At 39.8% G+C, this 10,871-nt stretch overlaps 1 protein-coding gene across 1 annotated transcript in view; it reads right to left on the reverse strand.

Moving 5' to 3' along the window:
- Positions 1-10,871, reverse strand: part of ADGRG4 (adhesion G protein-coupled receptor G4) — a 148,214-nt gene that overhangs the window by 21,272 nt on the left and 116,071 nt on the right. Inside the window, 3 exon segments of the mRNA XM_004713396.2 lie at positions 1,937-2,015; positions 3,923-4,191; positions 7,442-7,563. Of these exon segments, the coding sequence (XP_004713453.2) occupies positions 1,937-2,015; positions 3,923-4,191; positions 7,442-7,563 (470 nt within the window).

The following is a 10,871-nucleotide window of genomic DNA, read 5'->3' on the forward strand; positions in this document are numbered from 1 at the left end:
GAATGATGTACAAATGCACTTTACACAATTGATGTGTGTATGGATTGCGATAACAGTTGTATGAGCCCCTAATAAAATGTTAAAAAAAAGAAAAGGAAAGGAAGCATATAGGGCAGTGGTTCTCAACCTTCCTAATGCCATGTTGTGGTGACCCCCATCCATAAAATTATTTTCGTTGCTACTTCATAACTGTAAGTTTGCTAGTTATGAATCGTTATGTAAATATATGATATTCAGGATGTATTTTCATTGTCATAAATTGAACATAAGTAAAGCATAGTGATTCATCACAAAAACAGTATGTCGTTATAGATTGTGAAATATTTATTTCTAATGACAAATGAAATTTTGTCTTGACAGTCTTCATCCCAGGTACTCATATGTGGGCGTATCTGCATGTGGGTGGACCCGCCTGAAGACAAATAGAGGAGTGGTGTCTCCGTTCCTAAGACCATTGGAAATGTGTGTTTTCTAATGGTCTTAGGCGACCCCTGTGAAAGGGTTGCTCGACCCCAAAAGGGATCACTACCCACAGGTTGAGAACCACTGATATAAGGGGTATGGCAGTTACATAATCTCCTGTCAAGTTGTGAAGGGGTAGAGTATAGCTTATCAATCAGGTCGCAGCTTGATGACCACATTTGGAGGCATGACAGAGATAGTTGACTGGAGGCCAGATACACAGTGGCACTCTGCTTGTCTTCCTGCTGACAAGCCACATGGTGAACCCTGATGGAACCAGAGCGCTGGAGCTGGAGGAGCCACATGGAGATCCATGCCAGTGCTGAGATGCTTCCACTGCCACTGGATCCACAAGACTTTCCACCCACTAACCTGTGATCTTCCTGCATTCAGTATCATTGCATGTGTTGCGTGAGTCTGAAGAGCAAATTATAGATTGGTATCAGAAATATGGGCTAATATCAGACTTATGGGCTTGATCCGAACTGGACTGGCATGCTTTCTTAATATACAATTATTCTTTGATATAAAGCTCTTTCTTATACACATATGAGTGTTCCTGGATTTGTTTCTCTAGTCAACCCAGACTAACACAGGGGGAAGAGAAAGGATAATAAGGAATTTTCATTAGAAGGCATCAGTTGAGGAGGGCATTAATTTTGACCCCCTGGACACTGTTATCTCAATATGAAAATGGGTGGGTGCGGGGGGAGAGAGGGGTCTTAATGGTAGGACCTCTTAGATTTGATTCTAGTCTGATGGAAGAAGAAATTAATAGCAGAAGAAATTTTAAGAGGCTACAATAAAGAGAATGGATATGGGTAAGTAAAAGACATTCAAGCATGTGAAATGAAATTGTGTAACAGAAGGTCCTGGAGACGTGGAGGTTAAGTGAATTGCTACTGTGTTGTGACTATGAATGACAGAACCAAAGAGTTCATCTTATAGATCAAGGGTGAAAAATTTTAGGAAGGAAAAAAGAAAGAAAGAAACAATAGACGAGAAAGCTGGGATAGTTTACAAAGGAATGCTATGGCTCTTCTTCAAGTGGACACGTTTCTTGTTAAAAGGTGAAAATGTTTTACAGCTCCTCTCAGAGTAGCCATCTCACCTGCTTCCAACCTTCTGAGAACTGTCAGCCACAGAACACTCACTGTGACACCACGCTAAACTACCATACATGCATGATTTCATTTTAATTTTCACATGCCATACAGGAAAAATGCATGTGTAACCCCCATTTTGCAAAAGAAAACATGTAAATAAGAGGCAAGGTCACTTGTCCAAGATCCTACAGTGCCCAGGCTCCTAATTGCTATGTAAGTTGGACTGCATGGTGTGTAGGTGAGAAAGGCTGAGGCTGAGGCTCCCTGAAACCAGCACTAAGAGCAAACCCCAGGCCAGGAACACTCCACCATACTCTAAAGGGGAAGGGAAGTCACCGCCTGTGAGAAGCAGAGAGACTTATACTTACAACTGAGCCGTTGGGCTCAGAGTTCCATACAAATCCTTTTTCACACTGAGTATGATTGCCACGGTAATGGCGGGGATCCCTAGAGTGGGAAAACAAGCCAAAGTTATTCCATTAGGAAGCAGTGAAACCCTCCTGAACAATGATGTGGGTGTTGATACATTAAATGAGCCGCAGCTATGTGGGCCACCAAAATACCATTGTTTGCGAAATGTTTGTGAATTTCTTCAAATTAAACATGTTCAGGAATTCTCCAATCTGCTAAAGAAAACAGCATGCCAATGGCTTCAATACAACACCCACTGGTTGTTAAAAATAGTTCAAGTGCCCAAAATAATCAACCTGAAGGTAGAAACACGAAGTTTATCAGAATGCAAGTTTGCAGGCAGCATTTCTTCTCATATGATGGGCCGCCACATTTTTCTCCCTTTCAATGCCGCCCTTTAGTTTGCTGGATCTTTTTGTCTGGGTCACCCTGAAGGAAAGATGTAGGCAATCAACTTCTTCCTTCACTGCCTTTTTGACAAGGAACCAGTTTCTAAATTTGTTACTATGTTGACATTTTTACTACATCAACCATTTAAAGACCAGTCAATTCTATAACGAAACAATCAGTTCAGTCAAAATAGTCAAATGTGACATGAGTGTAGGCATGGGATTTAAAAATCCAATTTTCTGTATATTTGTGCAAACAAAATTATTTATATACTTATTTATGAATAAGCATTACTCCTGAAAGGATCCCTGGTGGCATAGTAAATTACACATTAGGCTGCTTGCCACAAACGTCAGTGGTTCAAATCCCCCAGTAAGAACAAGATGAGAATTCCTGCTCCCATACAGCCTCAGAAACCCACAGGTGCAGTTTTATTCTGTGTCATAGGGTTTCTGTAGTGGGCTTGAGGGCAATTAGGTTGCTTTTTGGTTTTATGTATCCCATGCATTTTCAGAACTCAGAATATGTTCGGGACAAGGGGCAAGGAGACCTGAGGTAACTGTGGTCCGTTAGAAACACAGGAAAACAAGCCAATGAAAGGCCATGGGGAGTGTCCATTCTCGATTCCCAGCCCTGGCTTCTGCCACAGGGCAGAAGTGATATTCACAGTCAAGAGGACGAATGAGTCAGGTCAAGTCTGATCCAACACCCGTTCACATATCTCAATCCTTTTCACTGTTCCTTCAAAGCATATGGCTGCATTATAGAGGCTAAGAATACAACATATGGAAGCAGACTCCCAGATTCAAAGATTTCGCTGCTCAATTTTTTGCAAATTACCTAAATTTTCTGGCCTTCAGTGTCCTCATCTATTAAATGGCTATAACGGTGGAACCTCTTCCATTGAGCTACTATGAGTATGTAAAGCCCTTAGAACAATAGCCGACACATGTAAGTGCTACCTAGGGATTAGCCGTCATATCAGTAAGTATGCGTATTTGTTTTGAGACTCTAACTTCTGTAAGGAGCTGTGGTTGTGTAGTGAGCTATGCGTTGGGCTGCTAACTTCCAAGTCAGTCGTTTGAAACCACAGTCACTCTGCTGGACAAAGAGGAGGCTTTCTACTCCTGTGAAGAATCACAGTCTCAGAAACCCACCGGGACAGTTTGACCCTAACCTGTAGGGGCACAATGACTTAGAATCTACTTAATGGCAGCGAGATTGCTTGTTTGACTTTTTGGCTTAGTAACTGCTGTGACAGAGCGGATCAAATCTGACAGGATCACGACTGTCGATCTAGAATTTAGTATAGTACACAAGCAGGCATTCAATACCTATTGGTGGGCCAATTCCCCACTGCAAAGATTAGAAGTTGAGTTTACAGAGCTAACCTTGCAGGAAAAAATTAGACACGAGCAAATCCCCACAAATAAATTCTTAATTCTTTATCTATAACAGAGTTTGGTCCCAAATAATTTGTCAAATTGAGCTAGAACTAGAAAGACACTCAGGCTTAAATCAAAGACACTACGGATAATGGCAGTTTTACTTACCCCAGCCAATTAGACAAAATTTAAGGATGTAATTTGGAATGTATATGTTGAAGACTTTGACTACAGCAAAATACATGTGCACGGCCTCCAGGCCCATCCAGGTCAAGGAGGCGAGCAGGAAGTAATGAAGAGCCACTGCAGCTGTGATACAAAGACCCACATTCTGAAATGAGGCTGACCAGGAATTGACCAGAAACACCATGTTTAGCATCAGGAGTGCTGTGCACAAGTTGACCAGGATTTTGGACGGATGATCTTTTCGAAGTTTACTACCAGAAAGATACAATATTAAGTTAGGTCACATTTTTATTTTTTAATCAATTTATTGGGGCTCATACAATTCATCACAATACATAGATCAATTGTGTAAAGCACATCTATACATTTGTTGCCTTCATTATTCCCAAAATTCGCTTTCCTCGTGGGTTCCCGGAATCAGCTCATTTTCCTTTTTCCCCCTCCCCCTCCCTTCCTCCTCCCCTCTCCCCCATGCACCCTTGATAATTTATAAATTATTATTGTATCTTATATTACACTGCCCGGCGTCTCCCTTCACCCACCCCTCTGCTGCCCATCCCCCAGAGAGGAGGTTATATGTAGCTCCCTGTGAGCAATTCCCCCTTTCTACACCCTCCTTCCCTCCTGGTATCGCCACTGTCACCCCTGGTCCTGAGAGGTTCATCTGTCCTAGATTCCCTGCGTTTCCAATTCCCATCTGTACCGCTGTGCATCATCTGGTCTAACCAGGTCTGCAAGGCAGAATTGGGGTCCTGGTAGTTGGGGAGAGGAAGCGTTTAAGAACTAGAGGAAGGTTGAAGGTTGTGGGTTTCTGTACCCTAAGTAGCTCATCTCCCCACTACCCCTCTGCAAGATATGTCCAGTTATCTAGAGATTGGCATTGGGTCTCCATCACGCGCCACCCTCATTGACGAGGATATGGTCCCCCCCACCTCACCCCCGCCTTTGGTGTTTGAAGCCTGGTCCCTTTGGCCCTTCATGATCACACATGTTGGTGTGCTGCTTCCATGTGGGCTTTGTTGCTTCAGGGCTAGATGGCCGCTTATTTACTTTCAAGCCTTTAAGTCCCCAGATGCTATAGGTCTCGATTGCCGGGCACCATCAGCCTTCTTCACCACACTTATTTATGCACACATTCGTCTTCAGCGTTTATGTGTGGAAGGTGGTCACACAATACATTTCCCTATATATTCTGCCTACTAATGTGAAAGAATAAAAACTGCCTATTAAAATGAAAGTATTCCTATTGCCTTACATGTATTGAAGTTTATAATCTCCCACCTTTCCCTAGGTAGAGTCAAAGTATCTCAAGTATAGTGGCACTACAAGGCCCACTGTCACTAGGCAATTCCAATTCACAGACCCCTTGTAGTACAGAGTGGAACTGCTCCACAGGGTTTCCCTGGCTGTAATCTTTGCAGAAGCACAATGCCACATTTTTCTCCCAGGGAGCGAGGCCCAACCTTGAAGTCAACCGGTGAGTGATTGAACCACTGTACCACCAGTGCTCCTTGTGACCTACATTCACAGGAATAAAATCGTCTCATGCCTCTTGGCAATGCCTCTTTATCTTTTGGAGATAAGGAGAGCAAGTTTCCTGAATACTGTCATTCTAGCATCACAGCTTCAGCAGACTCAAGGCTGGGCTTACATATTACAAACTGGTTTCTCCCCAAATCCAGCCATGTGACATATATATGAAGCTTAAGGATATATATATATATATATATATCCTTAAGGGAACACTAAGGGAACACAATTTGATCTTGTGGGCATGTTTTCCAAAATAAAAAGTGTCCCCTTGTTTCTTTATTTGCCTCAAATATATATGAATGAAAATTCTTCAATTTTCATTTTATGCATATGTGGTTTTTGGTTTATTGAGGTAAATAGTAAAATGCATAAATCTTAAGAATAACACTTGATGAATCTTTATATATGTATACATTTTTGGTTCATCCCCCACATCAAGAGAGAATCGTATCGAAACGTCAGATGCCTCAAATAGCTCTTTTATATTCAATTCCCCACATAAGAGGTAGGTAATATTCTAACCTTAATTTCCATAGATTTAGTTTTGCATGTACTTGAAACTTGATCTAAGTGGAACCATAAAGTTTCTTCTCATTTTCGAGTTCCTCCAGCTCAACCTTATGTCCATGAGATTTAGCCATGTTGTACTGATACTGTAGCAGTTCATCATTTTTTTGGCTGCAGCGTAATATTACATTTTACGCGCATACCACATTTTATTCATTTAGTCAACCATTGTTGGGCATTTGAGTTGTTTCCACTTTTTTATTACTATGAATGAAGCTGCTATAAATGTCCTTGTACCTATCTTTAAGTGGCCATGTGAATTCATTTCCAGTTTTTCCACATCTTTGTTGATACTTTTGGTATTGCAGGTACTTTAAATTTATATTTATGTTGTTATTAATATGAACAGCAAAACATACACCAATTCAAGTTTCTACATGACAATGATTACATTTTTCAAATGAAATAGAAACTCACTATCCCCTAAGTTTCCTTTTGGGTTACTGCTGTCAATTTCATCCCATATAGACAGATCTTGAAAGAGCACAATAATCAAGGCAGACATTCTTTACTAGTTAAGCTAAATGATTGTTGGTATTAAGAAGACTCGGGGGTGGTTTCGGTTTAAAGTTTAAAGACAATCCCAGGGCAATAATTTCAAGGGTTCATCTATTCACACTCACAATAACTTGGTCTCATAGATATTTTTAATCTTAGCCATTCTGATGAGTAATTATACGGTTGTGGTTTTAGTTTCCATATCAATGAAGAGTCATGATGTTGAAAACATTGTCACATGATTGTTGGCAATTTGAGTAGGGGTTAGGGTTAGGAATGGCTAAATGTGAAGTGCCTGTTCAAGTCTTTTGGTCATATTTAATTGTATTGTCTGTTTTTTATTTTATTTATAGGCGTTCTTAATATATATGTTGTATGCATGTCCTTTGCCAGATACATATATGTGACAAATATCTTCTCCCAATCTAAAGTTGACTTTTCACTACATTAATTATATATTTAATAATTATATAGTTACAATAAATTATAAATATATATTTAATTATATATATTATATATCAATCATTTTATTGGGGGCTCTTAAAGCTCTTATCACAACCCATATGCACATTCACTGTGTTAAGCACATTTTTACATATGTATTAATGATATATTTTAATGAAGCAAGTTCTTAATTTTAATGAAGTTCAATTCATCAGCCTTTTTTTATTTATGGTTAGTGCTTTTTATACTGGTAGAGAGATTATTTCCTATCCTAGCCATCTTACTTTTTTGTTTTGTTTTGCTTTTAAATTCAATTACAATTTGCTTATTAGAGGAACCTTACTCCACTATGTAATCTCTAATGAATCTGGCCTTACTATTGTTTTTTGTGAAATTAATAGGCTGACAATGACAAAAGCATCCATCAAAATTCCTCAAATTGAAATTTTATCAACTTACTGAAAAACTATGTAAGTTACGATTGCAATTCCCAGGAAAATGGAGGAGATTCCACATCCAGCATATGTTATAAGGACTAATATCCTTTCATTCACTTCATCCACTGTAGATCTGGATAAATCCTGAGGGAAGAAAAATGCTGCATCTTATACATTCACATTCACTAACAGTAGATTCCCAGGATCTATAGCATCTCTGCTATAGTTCTAAACTCAGGATATGCAGATAGGTCGATGACAAAGCTTTATTTTCTTTGTTAAATAAGTCTAGTGTAATTTACTGTGTACAGTACTTGGAGGGCTATCAAAACACTGGAAAAAACAATTAGTCTTTGGCATTGTTGTGATTAACATGTTCCACATTTAAACTGTAGCCATATTAATATAAGTAGTCCTTGGATTAAGAACAAGTTCTGTTCTTAAATCTGGGTGTGTTTTTTTTCCTTAATGTTTTTGTTTTACTTTTTATTGTGATTTGGGTGAAGGTTTACAGACACATTAGTTCAGCAAGTCATATGCGCTTTATTTCATGACACTAATTGCAATCCCTACAATGTAAAAGCACTCATCCCATTTTCTCCCTGTGTTTCCAGTTTTCATTTTCCTCCTTTCTTATCCCTTCCTGATTTCTGAATTTTGTCTCTGACAAATGCTGCCCTTTTGTTCCCGATGGTTGATTAGTGTAAGGTGGGTATACCTCCTTAAACAGAAGCATTACTGTTCATCTTGAAAGCCTGTGATAGTTAAGGTTTACTGTGGCAACCTGGCCAATGAACATATGTGGGACTAATTGAAGGGCGGAGAGATAAGTGGCTCGGTGAGCCTTTCTTGTCTCTGGCTCTCTGATGGTCGGACCAGTGTGCGGCTGCCTTAGCTAGTTCTCTGCCTCAGCTGGCAAGTCTCACTTCCTGTGAGACATGCCTGAGGAGAAGCCACATGGACCTAACCCAATGGAGCCCTGGGTGCTGGAGAAGCCACGTGGAGACCCCTGCCAGTGCTGAGATGCTTACATGCTCACTGATTCGGCTTTCCTCCTGCAGTCGGCATCATTGCGTGTGTTTTGTGAGATGAAGGAGGGCTTTGTAAATTGGTGTCAGACACATGAGCTAATGTCGGACTTGTAGGTTTGGAAAGCACTGGGTTGGGATGCTTCCTTAATATACACTTACCCTTTATATAAAACTTTCTCCTATAAAATATGAGTGTCTATGAATTTTGTTTCTCTAGTCTACCCAGACTAACTCAAGGTCTAACTGTCTTTCAGTCAAATTTGTGTGACAATTAGGCAGAGTTTGTAACTGTGTTATTTAAATGATTTTCATAGTACATAGTGTACCTTTCTATGCAAAAATCACTGAGTAAATACTTGCAGATACACTAAAATATCTTTAACATAATAATAGAGTAATAATAACAATATTTTGTTATGTGTCACGAAGTAGAACTCGCTAGTTATTATGTACTTTCTCCACAGTTGAAGAGATAACTACAGGGCAAATATTACCCCAATACTCCAGGGCTTCCAACCAGTTCATTTACGTTCAGTCTTGGCTGATGAAGCAACTAGAATAAACTTGAATTTTTAAAATGTGAGTGAACTAGAAAAATAATCAGAATGGAAAAAAATATATATGGGTTCAAGCCCTGCTAGAAACTGAATCTCCCTTTATAATAGCCTGCTCAAAGATGGTCACTACCCGTGCTTCTTAGAATGTGTCCTGGCAATCATCCCATCTCTCACAGCAGGATTCTGAAAGGACTCCGTTCCTTCTCAATCTCCTATTCCAGTACATTGGACTATAACTTTTCCCCATTCTGGTTATGGCTCGACTTCATTAAATCTTAAAAAATCCATGTGTAGTCCAGTTTCCATTCATTAGCTATGGATAAACTGGTTCAAAGCGCTGAAATACTCAGCAGATTTTAGTCTGTAAATTCTTTGAGGCCAATTACTTTATTGTAGACTCTGGGGGGCGGGGGGAAGCTACATTGTACTACCAGAAGCATTTCTGTTAGGATTTGAATTCTTCTAGGCTGAGGAATCAAGTAAAATTTTACTTAAGATCATCCAACAACTGTGGATTACCCCGAGGAGAATGGGAATTCTAGAACACTTCATTGTGCTCATGAGGAACTTGGATCAAGAGGCAGTTTTGTGCACAGAACAAGGGAATACTGCATGGTTTAAAATCAAGACAGGTCTCTGTACTCTCACTCCAGTTCTTCAGGGTTCCTACTTTCCGTATTCCCTTCTAAGTCCAGCTGGAAAGCAGAGTTAAGTTTATGATTATGAAATAAAAGCTGAACAATAAAAAAAATCAAGAAAGGTGTGTGTCAGGGTTAGATCCTCTCACCATCCTTATTCAAATTGTATATGGACGAAATCACCAGAGAAACTGGATTATATGAAGAATGTAGCATCAGGATTGGAGGAAGCATTATTAACCATATGCTTGCTTATTATATGATTATTAACAACCTTGCTTGCTGAAAGTGAGGACCCCTTGAAGCACTTGATTATGAAGATCAAAGATTGCAGCCTTCAGTATGAATTACAACTCAAGGTAAAGAAGACCAAAATCCTCACAACTGGACCAATAGGTAACATCATGATCAATGGAGAAAAGTTTGAAGTTGTCAAGGGTTTTGTCTTGCTTGACTCCACAATGAATGCTCATGAAGCAGCAGCCAAGAGAGCAAAAGACATATTGCATTAGGTAAATCTACTGCACAAAGACCTCTTTAGAGTATCGAAGAGCAAGGATATTATTTAGGGGACTAAGGTGCGCCTGACCCAAGAAAGGGAATTTTCCATTGCATCATATGCCTACAAAAGTTAGACATCGAATAGGGAAGATCATAGAAGAATTCATGCGTTTGAATTGTACAAATGGAGAAGAATATTGAAATAACTATGAACTGCTAAAAGGGCAAACAGGTCTGTATTGGAAGAAGTAAGGCCAGAGTATTCCTTCAAGGCAAGAATGGAAAGACTTCGGCTTGCATACTTTGGACTTGTTGTCAAGAGAGACCAGTCCCTGGAGAAGAACATCATGCTTAGTAAAGTGGAGGGGCAGCGAAAAAGAGGAATGCCCTCAAGGAGATGGATTTTCAAAGTGGCTGCAACCATACACTCAAGCATGGGAACAAATGTGAGGATGGCGCAGGACTGTGCACTCTTTCATTCTGTTGTGCATAGGGTTGTTATGTGTCGGGGGTGACTCGATGGCACCAAACAACACTCCTAAAGGCCAACAAACAGTCCTTGAACTAACTACAAGCTTTTCTTTCTTGTTGTGTTTTGTTTTTTGTCATTGGCTTGTTGTTGTTTTGTTTTATTTTGTTGCTTGTTTTTGCTCTGTCTTCTTTTGTGCATGTTATTATCTCCGCAGGTCTGTCTAAATACGATAGGCCGGGTGAACAATCTGGAG

The sequence above is a fragment of the Echinops telfairi genome, unplaced genomic scaffold (genome assembly GCF_000313985.2).
Source record: "Echinops telfairi isolate 266 unplaced genomic scaffold, ASM31398v2 ScPeMD7_20;HRSCAF=75, whole genome shotgun sequence".
In the NCBI taxonomy this organism is placed as follows: domain Eukaryota; kingdom Metazoa; phylum Chordata; class Mammalia; order Afrosoricida; family Tenrecidae; genus Echinops; species Echinops telfairi.